We start from the raw sequence: 24,225 nt of genomic DNA, 5'->3' as shown, positions 1-24,225 counted from the left end.
ATGTACAAATGAGACTGAATTAGCCACTAAATCAGGGGTGTCATATTCAGTTCCTGGAGGGCCGCTGCCCTGCACAGTTTAGTTCCAAACTTGCTTTAACACACTTACCTGTGGGTTTCAAATAAGCCTAATAACGTGTGTTTAATTAGGGTAGGAACTAAACTGTGCAGAGCGGTGGCCCTCCAGGAACTGAGATAGTAAGATAGCACTGAATAATTCATTACACTGTGCATTAAACTCTTTTGTCTGATTTTATGATTTTCACCACAAGCCAACTTGAGACCACTTTGGCGATTTCAGACTGATTGTTTTTGGTATAGGTTTGGATGAAAATGCCATGTTTAAAAGTGCCCAAAAGAACTGATCTAAAGCAGAAAAAGGGCCAGGTCTAAAACAACAAGTCACCTGAAAGAACCATTTAAAGTTTAATGTTTAAAATCCATGTGAAACAGAAGTTTAAGAAGAAAGGTTAATGCACACTGAATCCAATTTTTTCGTCCGTAATTTTCACACTTTTAAAAAAAGTAAATTTCAATGTATTGACACACTGCCACCGAAACTTTCATCCGTCATAAAGAAATAAGAACCGGGTGTGATTGTTTCCATTTTTCGCATCCAAAAAAGCACTTTGAGAAGAGTTTTGACAGTTCAGAGCCACCGTACAAGTGAAAAGCTAAATACAGAATGCCGCCATTTGAGCTACAGAGAACTTTATGACAAACACAATGCATAAAACAAAAACACGATAGTGGCGAACAGTTGAGAACCCCTAAATGCTGGTATCAGTGACTGGCGCACCTCCACTGTTGACATTTAAAGTACTGACCACAGAAATTATAACAGAAAGCATGGTCCGATTTTGGTCCGTTTCTTCGACACATCAGCATGGCCTCCATCTATTATAATGTCTATAGGTATTGCCAATCTCTGTTCAAGATTTGTTTACGTACATGAATGTGTGAAGTATCACAAGCAATGTATCAAAATAATAAACTTTTAAAGCATTTCGGGATAATCATAGCACAGCTCTTTGATAACGAGCTAAACTCTCCTTCCTCTCTATGCAGAATTGGATGAATACAATATGTAGCATATTCATCGTTCTTTTTCTACTTTGGACAAGAGAGGAGGATAAAGTATCACTGCTTGAACTGATTCTGAAATGTGTTTCCTTTTTCGTAATGGATTCTGCATCAGCCTCAGTGTGCAAATGTTTGTTTATGTGACAAATTTTTCACATATGAATACGAAATAAAACACATACGAAAATTTCGGACTTCAGTGTGCAAAGACCTTAAGACTTTTATTTCTGTTTTCTGTTTATTTCTGTAGTACATCCAACTGAAACAAAATATTGAGTAGGGGTGGGTCTTTCTTTTTGCATACCATTCCCTTGTAGCAAAAGACAAAACAAAAGATGCTGATGTCAAACTGCCGCATAATGCTCATTTTACCCAGAAACTGTTTGCAAATGTATGCCAAAGCATGTATTTGCGGTTTCCAAAGATTTAGCCCTGAGCACGTATTCCCAATGAGCCTGTGTTAAATACATCCTTCATGCATCCACTCTTGTGGTCTTGCCCACTTGAAAGTGTATGTCAGCGATAGTAAGTGTGCAAGGGTCCCAGATCTGGGAAGTAGCAAAGTCTAATGCCCTTAAAGGCCACTAAATCCAAATAAAATCTCACATCTCTTAACACTGCTTTGGATCAGTTTTTGTGACAACTTGTTTCCCATCATTCATCAGGAAATTTAAGTAAATTTAATCAAATAACATTGCATTGAGATTGTGTTGCATATTGATACTGAGAAAGTATTTTAGAAAATGCTGCAACTGCTTTTTTTCACATAATTAGAAGCACCACAATTAAAATGTCATTCACAAGGATGACTGAAAAGAAATTTTGATGCTTAATTAAAGGGGTAAAGTATTAAATGTGTAATTAAAGCCATCAAAGCTTTACTTGCATTTTTACAACACTACATTGTGTGCCATTGGTTAATCAAAAGTTTTGCACTCACTCACAGACTCCATGCCTGAACACTTGGGGCAAATACAGGAAATACATTGTGTAAGCAGACAATTGATCGAGGACAAAGACTGTATTGTGGGTATTTGGATAGGCCCTAAGTTGTTTATTCTTGAATCAGAATGAACATTTTGCATTGTTTTTCATTCGTGCCTGTAAATGTAAAAAACAAGTCTGATTAGAGTCTTTTTTTTCATGACTCAAACTACTACGTATTTGATTTTGTGAGACAAATCAATATGTGTATTTTCCTACTATAATTATATGGCAATTTTCTTTGAAATTCAGTTCTTGATGCAAACTCACATTAACAGCTCTGATATAAAGATGGTTTTTGTCGTTGCACTACAGATTCATATGTAGATTTAAGTAGTGATATAAAAATGTAATGCTATACTGATTGATATATGTACAGTCAGTTAAATACATGTTTAATTTCAGCATATGAGGACTTCAATACAGTCAGCTTTGCTGTCTTTAGCAAATAAACAATATTATATGTATACAAATGGTCAAGCAATTACTAAGTAAACTTTGCCAGGCGCAAACATCTCAACACAAATCTTATTGATAAAAGTACATACATGGAGGTACATTCACCTGTATGAAAGTATGAAAAACCCATATGGACCTATGATAAACATATTTTGTACAGTTTCTGTGTGCAGGTTTGATGCTCAGATAACGTGGCTGTGATTCTTACCTGCTGGTGCTTTTATGAGAGGGGGCGGGATTAAGGGCACTATGATTGGCAGGCCTCCGTGCTCCTTTGAGGAGGAGGGGTTTACAGACGACTCGGCTGTCACTCCATTGCGTGATGTGGGAGTAGAGCCAGAGCTGTTGGCGTGTGGAGGAGAACCACTGCTGTTCTCCAATGTGGATGCTTTTGGCAAAGAGTTCTCTAGAGACGAGAGAGAGGTGATGGTGAGTCATTTATGTCTCACAAATCAGTCATGGTGTGAAATATGTGAAGTAAGCGGAATCTATATTTGTTGAGCAAAATACCATTGGTAGGTCAAAAAATTTAAATGATTATTTCAACATAATCAATATGTAAGGAATAACTGACACTAGAGCTACCTAGAACTACTTCACTGTGCACTCATCTGAAAATAACTGCCATGAATAACCTTAGAATGTTCTTCAGCCAATCGGAATCAAGTATTGGACTTTGCATAAGAAATCAAAATCATCACGAGTCCATGCTATTGTAGCCATAATATTTTCTTAACATTTACTCAAAATCTAACAGCAACATTTTACTTCCTCTGACATCTCAGGCTGGATTTTTCCAATTGTTACTTGGTTATTCGGGCTTTGTTTTATCAACATTCAAGTCTTACTCTGGTACAGTATATAACATCAAAGTAACACTGTTTAATGGATAAAATCAAGCATTTATATTACATTATTATCATTATTAATCGTTTTAGTAGGAAATATTAAATTACAAAAGTGATGTTGAATGAGTTTTCACACTGACTAAAACATGGCAAGCTTATTCAACATATTCGGTGTATGAAAATGCTAAACCACATTTATTTTCTTCATTATCAATGTTTTAATATAACTTTACAAATAAAAATGGATAATGTTCCATTTCATGGGCACATACTTGACAACAATGGTGAACTAAAGGGCATTAGGAGTACAGACGCTTATAGTTTCATTCATGGATGCTCCAATAAATGATAACTCTTTACATTTGGAAGCTAATCATCAATTTATGGGCTAACAAATACAAAGTTGTAGTATGAATTTAGCTGAGCCTGATTACGATAACAAAACACAAAGAAGTAAATAGGACAATTTATTTTATTAATGACAAAAAACAAAACTGCTGGGAAAGACCTACATTTGTCTTTCCCCACATCATTTAACGTCTGCAAATCTGGTGATTTTCTTATTGGCTATTCTTATACAAACAACTTGTCTTCCCTCAAGCAAAGTGTGCTTTTGCTGTGAAACATTTCACATCATTTGAAGACACCAATCAAACCCTTATTATGTAAACTTAATAAGCTGTATCCTTCTATCTCTCTTTTGTGTAATAGATACAAAGGCGCGGTCAGCACCTATGGTGATATGTTCTGGTCCTGTTCAGAAGTATCTGATTTTTGGAAAAGTATCTTCGGACTTTATATTCAGGCTTTCGAAATGGACATTAAAATTGTTGTAGAATAAATGGATTTTCAGACTAGGCTCTAACTTGGCCTAAACATCAACAACTCTCTCTTATGTTTGGCATGGTGCTGGCCAAGAGAGTGATTTTAATGGAGTGGAAACCCACGACACCTCTTGGTTTGTTTTGAATGGTTAGCTGACATGGTTTCTGCCCTTAAGCTGAAAAGGTTATACGGTTCTCTAGATTTTCAAACAGAAGATGTATGATAAACTATAGGGCCACTTCCTTAAATGTATATATCAACAATATCTCTGTAATATTTTTTTTTTGTAATAATTTGTTTTCTCCTTTCTTTTTACATGTAATTCTATTTTGTTTCTAATTTCATTAGTCTGGCTGAGATTTTTTTTTGATGGTGCTGTATAATTGCTGTATTGTTCGCTACTGTTTGTAGTATGATCTAGTTAGTATCAAGTAATAACACTGAGATAGTTTTATTAACACATACAGTGCTCAGCATAATTGAGTACACCCTATTTTGAAAATGAAAATTTTATTAATTTCTTAGTGAATATAGGCTTTTTTTTTTGTTGCATTTAAACTAAAAATTAAAAATTTATTAAACAGATATATTTATTTAAATAATATTTTAGTCACCACACCTAATTAAAATTTGAAAGATAATACAATTAAAGTCCAGAAAGATAATATAATTAATGTCCAGAAAGATAATACAATTATCAAACAAAATATGTATATATATATTACAATCTACAAAAATTTCAACAAAATTTTTCAATTTTTTTGCCTCTCTTGATTTTTCTTCTATTTAAAGTCTGTATTTAATATTTTTCTATAACATATAAATTTGGGTGTATAAGTTTTTGGACCTTTATCAAAAGTTATTTTGTTAAGCTCCAGATTTGGCTTCAGAACTGACTAATCTAATGTATATGTATAAATATAATATTGTAGAGCTTCCTATTCAAAATAAGAATTTAAAAAACATATTTGTGACGAAGTGTACTTATATATGCTGAGCACTGTATGATGTACACTATTGGGTGTTATGTTTTCATAAAAACTTCTATTAAAAAAAGTAAAATACATAATTAAGTGATTAAAAAATAGCATTACAAAGCATATACATCATTAATGACATTGTCATCTGTAATTAAAAACATGAACTTCTTTTTTTTATTTTTACTAACTCTTTGTCATTTAAACTTACATTAAGGCTCTAGCAGTAAATCCGAAGCACACCTCTCCAAAGCTCACATTAGCGTTTTGACCTGTTACGTGCCAGCAAACTGACTAAATAGCTCTTACAGAATCTCGAGATGACATTCTCACACAACAAACACTCAAACCCACCTGCAGCAAATAAGACAAGATTCACCAAGGGCAGCCAAACAGATAACCGGCAGATAGCAGAAAAGCCCATTTGTAACTAACTGCACGCTCGTTTAGAGACGATCACGGCTAAACGAGTTAATTAAGTCTGATTGTCCTTCGCCTAATCTCTCCACTTCCAGCAACGTCAACTAACAATAGTGAAATATCGTAATCTGTGGCGGTGGATTTGTCTGACGGCGGAAAGTAATTACGACGAGCGTCACATGGCAGGCGTGGTAGGCTGGAGAAATGGGGCTGAGAGCATGTTAGCTGGGAGCCGTCTAATGCCTACATCACCATTTTTCTTTAATGGAGGCTGGAGTATGGACTTAGTGAGGAATTAGCCAGCTCATTGTTTCGGCGTCTCATTCTCTGTCCCCACAGGGCCGCCAAAAAAAATGGCTGACAGTTTAAGACTCTCTAATGCTCTGGCACGGAGGCCAGCCAGGAGACGGCATGGAGGGTGTGCAGATAAAGCTGTGGGTTTATCACGCTGCTCTCGGGGGAACGGCAGAGGAAGTTCTGGAATTTGTGCACTTTTTTAACAACGTTTAAAATCTGACAGTTCTTGTTTTCGGTCCTGTCCTTGTCAGGATTTTGTGTCTTATTATCATCCCAGAATTCCCTCTAGACTCTTTGTGGTGGCAAACAGGTTTGTGAAATTAACCTGCTGCAGTGGACCTATCGGGAATTAAAGGATGATAATAAGATATAAAAATGCATGTTTTGCATGTTAGTGTCAAGTGTTCATAGCGTCCAGAAGGTATAGGTAGGTGCTAAAACTTTCTTTGAATATTAACTGGGTTGCAGACCAAAAACCAATGCTAAAAACAGATAATATTAATTCATTCATTTTTTTCGGCTTAGTACCTGTATTCATCAGGGATCACCACAGCAGAATGAACCGTCAACCTATCCAGCATATGTTTAACATAGCGGATGCCCTTCCAGCTGCAACCCAGTACTGGGAAACACCCATACACAGTCATTCACACTCATACACTCTGGCCAATATAGCTTATTCAATTCACCTGTACTGCATGTCTTTGGACTGTGGGGGAAAGCAGAGCATCTGGAGGAAACCCAAGCGAACACAGGGAGAACATGCAAACAGAAATGTCAACTGACCCAGCCGGGGCTCGAACCAGTGACCTTCTTGCCATAAGGTGACAGTGCTTTATTCACTGTGCCACCATGTCGCCCTACAGATAATATTAATACAAAATTTATCTAGAAAACAAGGAGTTTTATGCTCAAGGCTGGACAGTAAAAGGAACAATACTGTAAAGTTTCATTATAGTCTCCATCTCAAACTGTGTCCAGCAGAAATTGGCTAATTTTTTTTATTATTTTATTTTTATTGAAAACTTTTTAAAAAGTTTTTCAACAGAACATAGAGTATTCCACATCAAATAATATAATAAATTAATCAACAAAAATAATACAATAATACATTTTACATTGTTGCAGATTCAATGCATTTAACAGTTGTTTAAATGGCAGTAATCAATCCATTTCTTCCAATGTTTTAGAAAAAAGTCTTTTTAAGTCTCAGAATAAATTTAAATTCTTCCATATTGCTTATTTCCTTCACAATTTCTACCCAATCACCAAGAAATTGGCTTATTTTCTTGCAGCAGGTAGTTTGCAGGCTCAACAAAAATGGGAATGTGATACACGTGTTTCAACTCTCTGAAAGGTCATTATAACATGGAATGGGACAGTTTTGATTGGTCATTGTGCAGATTTTGTTTTTTGAGGCCTGGCAACCCTGATTTTGAGCATTAAATTATCATATTAGATTTGAAGAAGATGGCAAGTTATGCTGAAGCACTTTTACTGGCTTTTGTCTAGTCCACATTAAACGCTTACCACATTTATTTTGCCTAAATAACTCCATCATGTTCAACAAAACATTTCCTAGATACAAAATTATGTAATATTAAGCAATCCTGAGCATAAACGCTAAAAGGAACTCATGTCACATCAGCCAAGAAACACACATTCTGGCACTTTCTATCTACTGACCTTTTTTTCCTGCACCAAATTTGCAGTGACCAGCAGGTGTCCCTTATGTGCATTCAAAGGCTTGAGAAATGAACCACTTTTCAACACATCTGGATGAAAAGCTTCAAAGCTATTTGCACCTTCATCTCGCCACTACTAATTGACATGGCAGGCCAAACAAATCAAGTGTAGAGGGACCTATTTGCAGTACTTCTTTTACTAAACACAAAAACAAGAAAGATAGCTCACACCGGAGAGCTCAGGCAATAACAAAACAGCACAAAAATGTAAGACACTGAACTGAAGTCAAGAAAAAAAAAGTGATAATGAGGACAGAACAAGCGAACCGTGGGAATAATCAGTACGTGTGGCAACAAACAAGGTGAGAATTGTGTCTAGATTAAGGAGTCATTTACACAGCACTGTTCTCAACTAAAAATGGCATTTTCAATATGACAACCTGGAAAACATTAAAAATTTATATCCCGATATTAGTCATCTCATATCTTCATAACGCTAATTAGTCCTTATAGAAAATCATCATACCCTGTGAAAATCTATAACTTTACTAACGTTACACCCTGCTTTCAAAACGCCTTCGGGATAAAGTTGTAGAAAGACACAGAAAAGGCTATCAAACATAGGCTGGAAAAGTTATTTGGGATGTGATTTAATTTCGGGCTGTGTGAAAAATAATGTAATTATTTTAAAGGGGTATGATGATAAACTATAGATTCTGTATACCATGATATAGTACCTTTTCTGAAAATACAATCAATAATTTGTATATACTGACCACATAAAAATGTCTTTTTCAATTTTACTAAAAAATACTAATTCACATGTGATTATTTTCTTACTTTATTTAGCTCACTTTATTAATTACTTTTGGGCAAATGTTTGATTAAGAATGTAGAAAAATAAAATTAATATTAATGAAATATTATGTAAGTAGTAGGTAGTGCTGTCGCCTCAGTGCAAGAAGGTCGCTGGTTTAAGCCTCGGCTGGGTCAGTTGGCGTTTCTGTGTGGAGTTTGCATGTTCTTCCTGTGTTTGCGGCATGGGTTTCCTCCGGGTGCTCCGGTTTCCCCCACAGTCCAAAGACATGCGGTACAGGTGAATTGGGTAGGCTAAATTTTCCGTAGTGTATGAGTGTGAATGAGTGTGTGTGAATGTTTCCCAGAGATGGGTTGCGGCTGGAAAGGCATCCGCTGCATAAAAACATATACTGGATATGTTGGCGGTTCATTCCGCTGTGGCGACTCCAGATTAACAAAGGGACTAAGCCGACAAGAAAATGAATAAATGCAAAAATACTGTACTTTTAGACTTGCAACTCACTATGCTGTTATTCATGTTTCTGCCTGCATTAACTTGGTGGCAGGTAAGATGGCGCATGTATGTAACATACAGTTGAAATCAGAATTATTAAACCCCCTTTGATTTTTTTTTCTTTTTTAAATTATTCCCAAATTATGTTTATAAGAGCAAGGGCATTTTCACAGTATGTCTAATAGTATTTTTTCTTCTGCAGAAAGTCTTATTATTATTATTATTTTTAAATATTTTAAGGTCAAAATTCTCAGACCCTTTAAGCTATATTTTTTGATAGTCTACAGAACAAACTATCATTATACAGCAACTTGCCTAATTACCCTAACCTGCCTACCTAGATAACCTAATTAACCTAGTTAAGCATTTAAATGTCACTAAAAGCTGTATAGAAATGAGTTAATAAAACTTATGTTTAGAAATGTGTTGAAAAAAATCTTCTCTCCATTAAAAAGAAATTGGGGGAAAAATAAACAAGGGGCTAATAATTGAGTTAATTTTGTTATGTATTCATGAACCTGAAGCAAAGGAAAACAGTACAAAAGTCCAAATACAAAACGACAACTTCATTTTCATCATTATTATTCTAGACTCCAGTTTAACATGATCAATCAGAAATTACTCTGATATAATCATTTGGTGCTCAAGAAACATTTCTTAAATATTTTTATGTATACTTTACATTTTTCGTGATGTAATGACTGGTTGAAAAGAATTTCTAAAATCACTAAATAAAATGTTAATTAATTCGAAACCATAATCCATACAATAACCTAAATCTGAAAAATAAAATACTGGCAGTTCAGTACCAGGATTTGTACCATAATTTATGACAAACCCAGAAAATAAATTTATACAGTCAAAAAATAACATTTTGACAAATAGTGTACTATTTTCATTCAATCATGAGAGTTTTTTGCCATTCACTGCATATTCTTTGTGTAAATCCTCCTTTTCCTGTGTGCCAAGGGTAAAGTGGTGTATCTGCATCAGATCTCACCTTTCAGGACAGAGATGTGTTGCCGCATTTCTCCGTCAGGATAGTTGCGGATCTCTATGTCGTCCGAATCTCGTAACTCCACTTTATCGTATCCGTACCATCCAAGTAACTCATTCATGGTGTTTTCAGCAAAACTCTGCAGAGAAACAGGGCAATAAAATACAATTTACAATCTTTTTTTTTCAATCTATCAAACAAACTTCTAATCATTCTCAGGGATTAATTCTCCTAAAACTATTGCTGCTTTCATAACACATTTATCCTGACAAGCATACACACACAAACACACACACACACATACGCAGAGGAATTGTGAAAGAGTGAATAATTGCAGTCTGTTTGGGAGGTGTACTGCACTGAAACAATCAATGTAAAAAACAACTCTGAGTGGCAGATTTTGCAATGCAGATAAACAAAAATCTCCACAGGGAATCTTATGTTTGCATGGCTGCTGTGAACCAAGGCCAGAAGTAGCATCCAAGAAATCCACTAGCTCATCCATGGACAAAATCTGACTGAAAATAGCTTCAAACGTTTCCGCTCCATATCCCTTTAAGAACAAAATCTGGAGAGGCTATAGATTGACCAGGGCATCAAACAAGCATCTCGCAAACAACACTAATCCAGAGACCCAGAGAAAAGGAGCATTTTTAACAAATCAGAGCAGAAGACATGCATCTTCAACATATCTCAGCATAAAAGATGGAGCACAGTGTTTCATTTATTATTGAAGTATGTTTTACGGGAGTATTACTTTATTCTGCACTCTTAAGATGAATGATTGGTCCATCTATAACAAGCATACAATCTTAAAATTCCACAACGGGTTTGTTACAGTAAAAAAGGGTTCTTTGGATGTAAAATATATTTCACTATAAAAAAATAATTGGTTGATTTAAGAAATGTACCCTGGAAGTTTTTTAAGGAACCCAAAATGGTTCTTCTATTTATTTGTAAGAGTCTGGTGCTATTTGTTCGCTATAAAAATATCAGGTTCCTTCAACACAAATCAATGAAATTTAAGTGAATTGAACATTAAACAATTAAAACAATTTAAAAAGTTGTCACAAACATTTTAAAGTAGTTTGAACAAGCAACAAAATATTTTTGAGTGTTTTTTTTGTCACTTTTGTGAAATTTTACTAATACTTTCAGAAAAGTGAGTGAAAATAGATTTGAAGTAAAATATCTTATATATCTTTTTTCCATGTATTTAAATCTCTATTGTTTAAACATTTAAAGGATCATCTCAAAATAAAGAAACAAATGTTTTTATAAATGCTGTATTTTTATTTTATTATGTGTAGAGAGCACACAGGTTCTGAGCAAAACGAAATAAAAGGTGTTAAGTCATTGATTATCCATTTTCAAAAGCCATAAATTTGGAAATATTGGGACGAAATAAAAACATAAACAGAGGTAATTTACAGGCCTGTGATTTCTTTTCATTAATTGGACATTTGTGAAATGAAATATCTATAACATTTGTATAAAATCTGTATTCACTGAATCAAATCAACAATGAAGAATGGAATCATAAATTGAATCAAATCAAAATCTGAGCTTGTGAATCTGAATCGATGTCCAGCCAAGTGAACACACGGTGTTGGCTTCACATATAAAGTATAAGTCAAATTATATTCATTCATTTTCCTTTGACTTAGTCCTTTAATTCATCAGGGGTCTCCACAGCAAAATGAACTGCCTATTTATCCAGCCTGTGTTTTACACAGCGGATGTCCCTCTAGCTGCAACCCAGTACTGGGAAACACCCATACACTCTCACATTCACAACCGACAAATATGTTTTGTTTCCTTGTCAGTGAAATTTACTTACAAAAAAGTGAGTAAAAATTGTTTTGAAGTAAAATCCTACTGTATATATCTTTTTTTATAATTTTTAATTCTTCAAAGTTTAAACATTTTAAAGAATAATCTCAAAATAAAGAAATGAATGTATTCGTAAATGCTGTCGTAATGACTAAAAATAGCTTGTATTGTGTGTAAAGAGCAAACAAGTAGAAGTAAAAAACATTGTGATTAAGTCAATGTCTATTCTCAAAAGCTATACAGTAAATCTATATTATGACTAAACAAAAACATAAACAAAGGTAATGTACAGGTCTGTGATTTCTTTTCATTAATTTAACATTTGTAAACTGAAAAAACAACAGCATTTGTATAAAATCTATATTCACTAAATCAAATCAAGAATCGAGAATTGAACCATAAATCAAATCAAATTAAAATTTGAGCTTTTAAATCTAAATTAATATCCAGCCTAAGAGAAAACAAAGTGTTGGTTTCTTATCTATAGAAGCTATAAGTAAGTTTATATTACAGATTAAATTAAATGTGTAAATGACAAAACTAAAAAAAACTAAATTTTCATGGTTTTCACAGTTTTTTACAATCTCTCATACCATAAAGAAGCATAAAACATCATATATTTGCTTATTTATTATATTTCCATATCATTTTTTTGTCATTTTGTTTGTTTTAGTCAATCTGAGGGAGGCTCTCACCATCAAGTAGGGCGAGTTGCCATGGAGATTGCCTGCCTGCCCCGCCCCTGGGAGGGGCCGATTGGACGGGACCTGATGAGACATGAGTCAACAACTGTCAATCAAACATACATCTGTCAATCAATCAGTATTCTGTTCTTATCTGTTGTTGGAGTTATACATATTTAAAGTCTTTTGCATGGGCATTAAAAAATTAAATTGTAAATCACAATATTGCCATATTCAAAAAAGCATTCTGTATACTGACATTCATTTTAAACAAATACACAATATATTTAATATTATCAAGACATAACAATGCTTTCCAAGTCCTCCTAGATTGCTGTACAGTGTATTTCTACATTATTTCATTAAGAAATGCAAATATTTTTGTATTAGTAAAATGCTGTTTAAATATGTAAATGAGGCACTCTTTTTCTCATATACGTGCACATTTGCAAACATTTTAGCAAATCTTAACACATAAAATCAGACTCAAAAATCTTGATTAATTTTCACAAAATAAGTTTTTAAAGGGAAGGTTTTGTGTATCTCTCTTTTTTTTTTACTAATTCTGAAAACACTTTTTTGTTAAATAAAATAAATGCTGAATATAATTGTGTGTGAAGACATCTTCCTTTTAAAGTATTCAGAATGTAAATATAAATGAAACTGTGAAAAATCTACATGGTGCTGAGGTGGAGATGTATGGCTCAATGCCGGATGAGATAAAAGTTACCAATACAAAACAATAATAGCATATTGTCATTGAAATCTACAGTCACAAATTGATCAAATTCGACAAAATAAACAGTTTAGATTTATTTTTGTGTGTTCTTTACATTAGGCTGACAAATAATACTCTAAAAATAGAAGGAAAAAAAGCACTTAAGATCTCAAAATCTCAAGAGGGATGAAAAGCACTTGTATTGGCTGTAGTGTATCGCTTTGGCGTTTCGTTTTTGCACTTGCGCGGTGTGTCCAGCAGGGGTCTGTCCTGTGTCTCTGGTCTGTAAGGTGAGGCGTGTGCTTTAGGATGAAGTTCACAAGGTCAGGTACAATGCGGTAATTACACCCCGTCCACAGGAAACCCTACTAGACTGTATCAGCACAGCACAGATCAATCCTGCATCACCTGAGCCGCCTTATAAAGTGTTTCTGGCCACTTCTGGAGCTCTGATCGTCTGGGAGCACCGTTTAGAGGTGGCCAGAGTTTCCTCCGGAGGGCTGACCTGAATTACACCCCTAACAAGAGGTCACGCGTCATCAGCACAGGGTCAAAGGTGAGGTCACTCTAAGCTTTAGGCACAGCGATTCTTTATTATTATTATTATTAAAAATAGAGCAGTGTGTAAGATATTTTAAGAAAACCTTTTAAAAGGAAACAAACAAAAATACTACAAAATACAAAATATTAATACACTATACAGCTGAAGTCAGAATTATTAGTTATTTTATTCATTATTATTATTTGTCTAGATATTTTTCTATACAGCTTAAAGTGACATTTAAAGGCTTAACTAGATTCATTATGTTAACTAGATAGGTTAGGGTAATTAGGCAAATTATTGTATGTAACTATGGTTTGTTCTGTAGACTATTGGAAAAAAATATAACTTAAAGGGGCTAATAATTTTGACCTTAAAATGGTTTTTAAAAAATTAAAAACTGCTTTTAATTTAGCCGAAATAAAACAAATAAGGCTTTCTCCTTTTTCTCTCAAAATGTTATCAGACATTCTGTGAAAATTTCCTTGCTCTTTTAAACATCATTTGTGAATTATTTAAAAAAGAAACAAAAATCAATGGGGGGCTAATAATTCTGGCTTTAACATATATATATATATATATATATATATATATATATATATATATATATATATATATATATATATATATATATATATATATATTTTTTTTTTTACAGGCCTGTAGCAGCCTAATGAAAGGGATGGTTCTTTTTTGAAGTTATATGCCTCATTTTCTATTTAATCATGAGACTTTAATACTGCATTTTAATGAAATTTTAAGCACTATTTCTAGCTAAATTAGCTTTTCGAATGTTCATAACAAACCTTACTTCTTGATGTACCAAAAATATTTCCTAGAGATTTAGAATAAAGAAATATGAAAATACATTTAAAAATTCATGGATAATAATTGCAAAAATAGTATTCAAATTAACTTAAATATGGTACGCGTTTGGTACTTCACATATTTTATTTGTGATTTTTTGTTTCAAGAGTAAGGACCAACATTTTGAATAAAAGTCACTTGCAAAATGTTTTTTCAATTTAAAAATAATACAGTAGTGAAAAATGACTTCACTTCACTTCCCAAATATGACATCAGATTGAAAAATGAAAATATATGTTATCATTGGTCAAAACTGATTGGCTGAAGTTTAAATTTGACAATTTTAATAAAAACAACTTTTAGGAAAATGTAAACACTTTTAAAAAAAAAACATTTAAAGTTTTTTTGTCATTTGATTAGTTAATTTTACCTGTTAATCATTAACTGTAATTGAGCTTTTAAAATTTTGTATATATAACACAAAAACATATGTACATTTATTTATCTATTTATTTGTTTATTTGTCTAAACAATGTTATCTATAAAATGAAAAGATCCCAGTTGTAAGAGCAACAAATAGTAACTTGACTTCGAGTAGATCATTTGGAAAAGTGGCAGAAGAAAAATCATGGTTTGGGGTTACATTCAGTATGGGGACGTGCGAGAGATCTGCAGAGTGGATGCCAACATCAACAACCTGAGGAATCAAGACATTTGTGCAGGATAGTGCTTCTTCTCATACTTCAGCATCCACATCAAAGTTCCTGAAGGCAAAGAAGGTCAAGGTGCTCCAGGATTGGCCAGCCCAGTCACCAGACATGAACATTATTGAGCATGTCTGGGGTAAGATGAAGGAGGAGGCATTGAAGATGAATCTAAATAATCTTGGTGAACTCTAGGAGTCGTGCAAGAACGCTTTCTTTGCCATTCCAGATGACTTTATTAATAAGTTATTTGAGTCATTGCAGAGATGTATGGATGCAGTCGTCCAAGCTCATCGGAGTCATACACAATATTCATTCATTTTCCACAGCACTATGACTTTATTTACTATATTGTACATCATTTCTGTGAAGTGACAAAACTTTTGTCTAAACAAAGCCAGACCTTACTGTCCTAAATGAATAGTTAAATCAAGGCTTAATCATATTTTATTTTGGTAAAATAAGCATAATCTAGAGGCCTTTGCCTTTCATATAAGCCACTTCTGATACCAAATGATCAACTAGAAGTCAAATTATTATTTGTTGTTCCTAAAAATTGGATAGGTGATAATGTAAAAAAAAAAAAAAATATATATATATATATATATATATATATATATATATATATATATATATATATATATATATATATATATATATATATACATATAAACATGTAAACACTTAAGTGGGGGTAAACACTATTAATATTAAAAACTAGAATTATTCTTTCCAATGTATTCACAAATCATGCAAATGACCATCACAAGTAGTTATGGCACTAGTAACTAGATTTAGCAAGGTTGTTACATTCCCCAGTAAAAAAACAAAACAATTTAAAACATCCTCATATTTGCTTGTGTTTGTCTTTCAGACATCAGCTTGTGTTCAGTCAAAACTCCACACACACATAAATGCAATCTGTAAATCCCTGCACTCCTTCCTCTTAAGGCCACCCAATAGTTACACAAACTCTGATAAAACCCCCAATATAATGCACTGTATTTAATTTTTAAACACTATATTTCCTTCCATACAAAAAACAAAATCAACTGGGAAGACAGAGAAAAAATTACAAGATCGTTAGCAGCAAATCTCCTCTCTCTCTCTCTGTGTGTCGTGATTGTGACGGCGGGAGGAATCAGACACCCTGCGCTTCGAAACATGAGTAGGTCACTGTACACCATGATAAAATTCCCTCCTCCCTTCACCAACTTTCCTCCTCTCTCTCCTCCCAACCCACACTTTTCCATTCCCTTCTTGCTTTTTTCTCTTGTCCCTCTCTCACTGAATATCACTTTCTCTCTCTCTCTCTCTCTGACGCTCTCTCGCTCTCTTTCTTTCTCCCCCAGCACCACTATGCTCTGCTTTCATTTCCATCTACCTTCCTTGATATCCGATCCGGCCTGTATTCTCAGCTTTCAGTTTTTACAGCTTAGGCTGCCTATTGCTGTATACATTCCTTTCTCCTCATCCCCCTCTCGGTCGGGGCAATCACCAGCACGGGGCTTATTTTACCAGACGCACATGAAAGCAACACTGTCAGACGTCTCTTCTGTATCTCCCTCTCGGAGGTATAATCCTCCGCAAGGCCACATTGTGAACAATCAACCGTATTGCTCTTGTTCTTTGCCATTTTTGCATGTAAGAGAAAAATGAAACAAAGGCTCGTTTTAAAGCACACCAAAAAGCGAGGGACTCCTCATAGGCTGTGTGTGTATGTGTGTGTGTGTGTGTGTGTTGGTGGAAATCTGATACATGAGAGGGAGAAATTCATAATGCTCAGGTCTCAAGTTCTCACTGAGGCAATAAGAGAGAAGTGCAGAGTAAAAACGCAGATTGTATTTGTACACACACACACATACACACACACACACACACGCTCTTTATGTGTTACAGTAAGCTTTGTTTGTGCATGTACAAGCTATTGAATCTTTCAAGTTGACAACAAAAAAAAACTGGAGACGGGTCTTGATGGTGCAGCTGGATGGAAGTATTGAACGTGGCTGTGATTTTCAACACCTGTTCGCACATGTATCTCAGACCCCTCGAACAGACCCTCGCTCTGGATACTGGACACCGCGTATCAAATTTAGCTTTGATTCCACTGAACCCGATCTATGTCTGTTGACGCAAATGTTTGGGGAAAAGTTTTGTTTTGTCTCCATGGCTTTAGCGTTTCCTGTTTTTCGTGTTGCGTGGGGTGTGACACACGAACATTGTTTGTCTGTGGCGTTTTGCATATACATGGACCACTGGCCTCTGTCTGCTGTACCTATTGTGTGTGTGGAGTTTCTGCACGGGGTTTATAGGACACCTTTATGAGCCTGGTGAAGACGTATGGGATGTTGTTTATGGATGGAGGCATGTATTCAGGATTTTGGAAACCAAAAGTAATGATTTAGAAAACCATATATATATATATATATATATATATATATATATATATATATATGTGTTAAAATAAGATATTAATTGAGCAATCAATCAATTTCAATACTGTTTGGGATTTTAGGGAGAATATGCTACAGTTGAGGCTGTTGAGGAATTACTCGTTTTAATCTAATTACTTACACAATAAGGCAATTAACTAGTCTAATTAGTTGCATACTTAATCAGGCTGAGAAATTATGTTATAGGCAAAAATCATTAAAAACATATTTCAAAAAGTTGCTAAAGAAAGAATTATTTGATTTGATTTAGCTTAATTTATTACATATAAACTTTAAGGTTATAATAGTTGTGATAAATTTGTTTCACAAGTTGCATCTAAATTGATCTTGATGTATTTACCAAACATTTATTTCAGCTCCAAAAAAGATTGGCTTACTTTAAAAAGTTTTAATAAACATCTAGGGGCGACATGGGGGCTGAGTGGTTAGCACTGTTGTCTCAGAGCAAGAAGATCTCTGGTTTGAGTCCCAGCTGAGCCATTTGGCATTTCTGTGTGGAGTTTGCATGTTGTCCCTGTGTTTGATTGAGTTTCCTTCAGGTGCTCTGGTTTCCCCCATTGTTCAAAGACATGCAGTGTACGTGAACTTAATAAACTAAATCGGCCATAGTGTGTGTGCACTCTAAAAAAAGGGTTCCTTAAGGTTCTATGTAGAACCTTTAGGTTCTATACTTGGCCAGTAGAACCTTTTACCAAAAATGGTTCTATATAGAACCTTTTTAGGGTTCCATATATGAAGTGCTTGATAGAACCATTTTTGGTTCTATATAGAACTATTCCTTTGAAGAGTGGATGAGTATGTATGGATGTTTTCTAGTACTGGGTTGCAGCTGGAAGAGCAGCTGCTGTGTAAAACATACACTGGATAACTGGATGGTGGTTAATTTCACTGTGGTGACCCCTGATGAATAAAGAGACAAAGCCAAAGGAAAATGAAATGAAACATAAAGGTTGAATGAATAAATAAAACGTAGATTACATATATATTTATATATTCACTTTCTTTTCGGCTTAGTCCCATTATTAATCAGGTGATCGCCACAGAGGAAATAACTGCCAACTTATTCAGCATATGTTTTACGCAGGGATGCCCTTCCAGCAACCCAACACTGAAAAATACCTATACACTGTTGAGGTCACACACATACACTATAGCCAATTTAGCTTATTCAATTCACCTATAGCGCATGTCTTTGAACTGTGGGGGTTACCAGAGCACCCGGAGGAAACCCGTATCAAACATGTAATTGCCACAAACTGTAGTTCTAGTTTCATAGATTTTACACATATATATATATATATATATATATATATATATATATATATATATATATATATATATATATATATATATATATATATATATATATATATATATATATGTATATATATATATATATTAGGGTTGGGCAGTAGACAATGCCATCGTTCATCGCCGATAGCCAATAGACAACACAATGCTGAGCCGGCATCACCGATCCTCCACCCCATCTTTTGAATCTATCAGGTCACGTGTCACAGCATCAGTACACTTCTTTCACTTTCACACTTGTACTTAATAATTTTAGTGAAAACCTCAGATACTGTTGGTTGTGCACTTTTGTTTACCGACCAACCTCCTGCGGAAAAAGTGATTGACAAGTGGTAATTTGAGGGTAACTTATATTTATTTATTTAAGATTTGCTTATGGGTAAAACAAAGACCATGCGGGTCAGGTTATTGAAACGATAGGCTACAAATTAATTTATTATTCATAAATAATTTATTCACCTCCGCCTATGACGATGCCATCGTCTATCGCGATGTTTCACATTAGACATCGTACGATGCAAAATCGGTCGACATCGCCTAACACTAAAACACACACACTTACACACACACACACACATATATATATATATATATACACACACACACACACACACACACACACACACACACACACACACACACACAYATATATATATATATATATATATATATATATATATATATATATATATATATATATATATATATATATATATATATATATATATATATGAAATAAATATATGAAAAAATCTATGAAGCTAGAACTGCAGTTTGTGGCAATTAAATGTTGACTTGAATGACTTAAATAATTTTTTCACTCAGTCTCAATTTCAAATTTCAGTTTCGATGTTTCAAAATAAAGACTTTTTCAAAACTGTGGGTAAAACATTTTTGCAGTAAAAACTAAGCAAAAACAGACAATAGTGTGTCTAAAATATCACAGAATATTAACTTTTTATTTTCTGGACTGTTGTATAAATTAAATTACGTAATACATACAAATGAGACAAAAACCTCACACTGCATTATAACCAAATGAACTATTATGACCTATAAAGGTCTAAGGCAGATCTGTTAAGCGTGCTGGTCATTTGAATGTGACTTTTCCTTAACTAATTCTTTAAATTAACATGTTAAATCATAAGCTGCCTTCACAACCAATTGTTCCACTTGGATATTTTCATATTCTCAGACATTGAATTATGCAATTTTATGGCAACAAGTTCTAATTCCTATAACTCTGAGAACGTAAATGCTTTTTGGGAATTAAAATACTGTAATTACGATGTGTCTTTCCTTTGCATTGATTGGCTTAAAACTGATTGCGGTAGTGAGAAGAGAGGAATAGAAATGATTATAGGATTATTTTGCTACCTGAAAATAATGCAATCCCCATTTTACATATGGTTAAATATATCAGACTGTATGTATACACTACACAAATGTGTAAGCATACATATGGGTTTAAATGATACAGCCTTGCATGTACTGCAGGGGATTCCATATATATTTACATGGGATATACTCTTAGAAAAATACATAGAAACTTTCTATTCTGTTTCAGAGTTTTACTTTAAAAATTAACATGTTTTGACTGAAAGATCATTTAAAAGCACATACAAAATACAAAAGCTGTCAGTTGGACAGTATCCATTCAAAATATACATCTTTCTACATTTTTTAAATCCCTAAAGGGTTAAAATGCACCACCCCCTTTTTTTCTGAGAGTACCCTTTAAACTTATCTTTCAGGCAAAAATATGTTAATTTTCTTGCTAATGTGATTTTGTGTTGTTGGAATTATGCAAGGTGCCTGACATTACAAGCATTAGTGTTTAAGATCAAGAGTCAATCTCTTCATCACATGACTACTCTTCATTTTTGCAAAGAGGCATTTAACTTGTGGAGGGATCACAGGGTGAGATGTGGGTGGTTGTCGCTGAAAAACACCTGTGTGTTACAGGATAACGGAGGCAATTACGGGAAAAACTTCTGGCAGTTATTTAAGAAGCTCCTATAATGATGAAGCACATAAGTGAGACATGATTTTAATGTTTTAGTCCATCTTAAAAAAAAATAATAAAAGACATATTAGAGGCTAATTAATTTTCAATATGTGTATACTGTATGTATACTGAAGCACCACTTATTACCCAGCATGCTCAGCCAATTTTTGCTTAGCCAATTCTGACTACCAGCTATGTTTTGTTATGATGTGTGGCTATTATATGACTATACATATACCCACAAAGCATTATTGCTTGCACTAAAGGATGTGTGATGCTAATGGAAAAGGATTTTTTAATGCATGTGTTTTTAAGTGGTGCACAGGAGGAATATACACAGTGAGAAAAGCGAATTGCTGACAACAACTGCAGGTTGCTGTCTGGAGAGAGCTTGGCCTTAAATAGTTGGGTGGGTTGAAATGTGGTCTAATGGTCCACTCTCTGTCAAAATCGTGGCTGAGAACTGCTTCATCCACAGTCATGTGGTAAAAATGACAACTCTACGACTGAAATGACAGACTTGTGCCTGACTCTCACAAACTACACCTCTGACAACGCCAACACTCAGACCTCCAGACCTTTGGAGATGCAAGTAGTGGATTTCTCAAGAAAGCAAAGACTAAACAATGTGTGGCAGACTTGAAGTACAAGGAGAAATCAACGAATTGTGTTGCACTTTAATCTCTCGTTCAGTAACCTAAAGGATTATATTACAGTTTGAGTGGAGTTTTATTTTAAAGCATGTTTTTTTTGTTTCGGTTTTTACTATCAGTATAGGAAGCAAATGCACAAACAGGAAACACATTCATCAATTTGAACATTCAGTGATATTTGTTCTAATCTCTCGCTGTCGAAAAGCGATTGTATAAAAATTGATTCCTTATTAAATGAAAGGTCAGTTTGAAGGACATCGCAAACTTGTTGCACAGGCAGTGATGAGATTTTCAAATCAATTCATTGATGAACAAACAGCAAACACACTGCAAACATAAAATCACAGGTCAGAGAAGTCTTTTTTTTAAGGATAAACAGTTTTTCTAAACTAATTACATTTGTGATTCATGCAGATAATACACATCTCTTGGATAAATGATTTCTGAGCTTTTAAATTAATCTGAATTCATATGAATTTGATGAAACATGCTATAATGTCAGGAGAAAATGTGTGTTTTATTATTATTTCTATAAAAAGCAGTAAATCAGTTCTTTTCAGTACTTCTTTTAAGTATAGACCTCTTATTAAAAAAACATTAAAGTCAGTGTGAGGATTTATTCATTAAACATAAACAGGAAATGATACCACAATGGTCGTAGACCCTCATGACAGTATTATAGCATTATAACTCTTATACTTAATTTACTTATTTTCCTTTTATAATATATTTTTCCTTTTTATAATGATATATATAATTTTTAAGAATGGTTTAATAATTACGCTTCAGAGCTCTCTACCCCCCCAATAATTCAAACCTCGCACATAGCCTGCAAGCTCCACAATAAGTCTGTTTCTGCATTGTATCCTTCAGTTATCACTCTCCCTCTCTGTGTGTGAGTGAGCTACGTCAAACTGAAAGATCGCTGGCGTTTAAGGAGACTGGAGAGACGCACGCGTGTTTCTCCGCTACAGGTCGATCAATATCTGTCAAATTTAGAGCCCCGGCGGAGCGGTGAGCCTCGCGCAGCTCAGTCAAATAATCACTGACAAGAAGAGAGAGAACGGAGCAATTTCACCAAAGCCACACGCGCCTTTACAGCAGCCTAAACACGTTATCAGATTAACAATAGGAATAAGGAAATGAGTCTATCTACAACTAAGGTATCACCCGGGATGTAGTTTGATGTGGAAAAAACGCACAGTCAATTTCTGGCGTTTTCAAAACATCAGGCTGCAGGGCAGCTGATGCAAACGCTTCAGACAATGAGCACCACAAAACCAGGAGACAAAGCGCCTGTGTGCGCCTTCAAAACACAAACACACGGCTCTGCTCAAACAGAACAAAAAAGTGAAGAATCCCCCTGTTCTTAAATACACTAAACTATACCTGCATGTTCAAAATACCCCCAAAAGGTAATTAAAATGTGCGTTTGTCACAAGCAGACAGCGCTCCGTCAGTGTTGAACAGATGCACATCTGGAGTAGCCAGCGTCAGAACAGCTGGACAGCTGCACCCTTCCAGCATGCTTTCCGTTTCAATACTGAGTTTTTACTCTGTTCTGAGGCTTGTGTTGTTGGGCTGAGTGATAGTAACGCGCTAGTAGTAGTAGTAGTAACGCAGCAGTTTGACGCGGAGACTGACGCACTGGATTTTCCATCAACTACAGCGAAGCCAACAAGGGGATTTCACTCTAAATCATCTCATGGTGTGACTGGGAACATTTCACATGTATACGACTGGAAAAATCATATACATGTGTGTTTAGATAAAACCTATAATGCAATACAAACAAATCAGATCATCTGGAAATGAATGGCTTGGAAGGTGTTTGAATTAAGCTCGAAATAGAAACGGGAGGAAAATAATGCCGACCTGTTCTGCAAACCAAAAGAAAAAAATCAAAGTTAGCTGATTAACCCCAAACACACAGCGCTTGAATGAATCGGTTCTCTATATTCAGTCCGAGGGCGGAGCGGCGGTGCGCTCAACGCATCCAAAAATGACAAGCCTTTATGGGCGCCAGTGAGAGAGCGCGCGCGCACGCACAACCTACCTTCATCTCTGCGTTAATTTCCCTCTTCACAGGGTGAGCTGGCTTTCTGCTCCTCTTGCTTTCCGGAGGTCTTCCCTCTTTCTCCATCTCAGCCATGTTTTCTTTAAATCTCAGTCAATATTTAGGGGTGAAAACCCCGCGGGCGCACGGCACGGAGCGAGGCGGGGCGGTTTCAGAGTTGCGGAGTGGCAGCGAATGGCAGGCGCGTGAGAAGCCCCGGTGAAGTTGATGCTGCTGCTGCTGCTGCGGGCTCACGGTGCCCGGTCGAGTCAGCCATCTTCTGCCCGCTATTTCTCAGCGGTCTGAGCGCGAGCAGGATCGAGCCCTCACGGAAAGCCAACCGAGAGGTTGAGAAAAAAGAGCGAGCCAGACAGGGGGAGGGGCCTCCGCCGTAACTCTATACGGCCACGCTGATCCCGGGAAGGCTATTTCCTCCCCAATTTTCCACAGATCGGTTTTCACTCAGGACTCCACGCGTGGCGGAGGTTGTCGCGCGATAGGAGTGAATGGGTGCCGTTGTCTGATGTGTTATCTTTCACCCCGCGCGCGTTATCAGCGCTCCGCAGGGGGTG

The 24,225-nt window shown here is 35.2% G+C and overlaps 1 protein-coding gene across 1 annotated transcript in view; it reads right to left on the bottom strand.

Moving 5' to 3' along the window:
- sobpa (sine oculis binding protein homolog (Drosophila) a) overlaps window positions 1–23,749 on the bottom strand; it is a gene marked incomplete at its 3' end in the record, with an annotated part of 61,907 nt that extends 38,158 nt beyond the window's left edge. The window contains 4 exon segments of the mRNA NM_001098618.1: window positions 2,734–2,931; window positions 9,890–10,025; window positions 12,415–12,486; window positions 23,654–23,749. Coding sequence (NP_001092088.1) covers window positions 2,734–2,931; window positions 9,890–10,025; window positions 12,415–12,486; window positions 23,654–23,749 — 502 coding nt within the window.
- Window positions 23,750–24,225: the final 476 nt, after the last annotated feature.

Source organism: Danio rerio, chromosome 13 (genome assembly GCF_049306965.1).
Source record: "Danio rerio strain Tuebingen ecotype United States chromosome 13, GRCz12tu, whole genome shotgun sequence".
In the NCBI taxonomy this organism is placed as follows: domain Eukaryota; kingdom Metazoa; phylum Chordata; class Actinopteri; order Cypriniformes; family Danionidae; genus Danio; species Danio rerio.
This window is presented reverse-complemented; position numbering and strand designations above follow the sequence as displayed.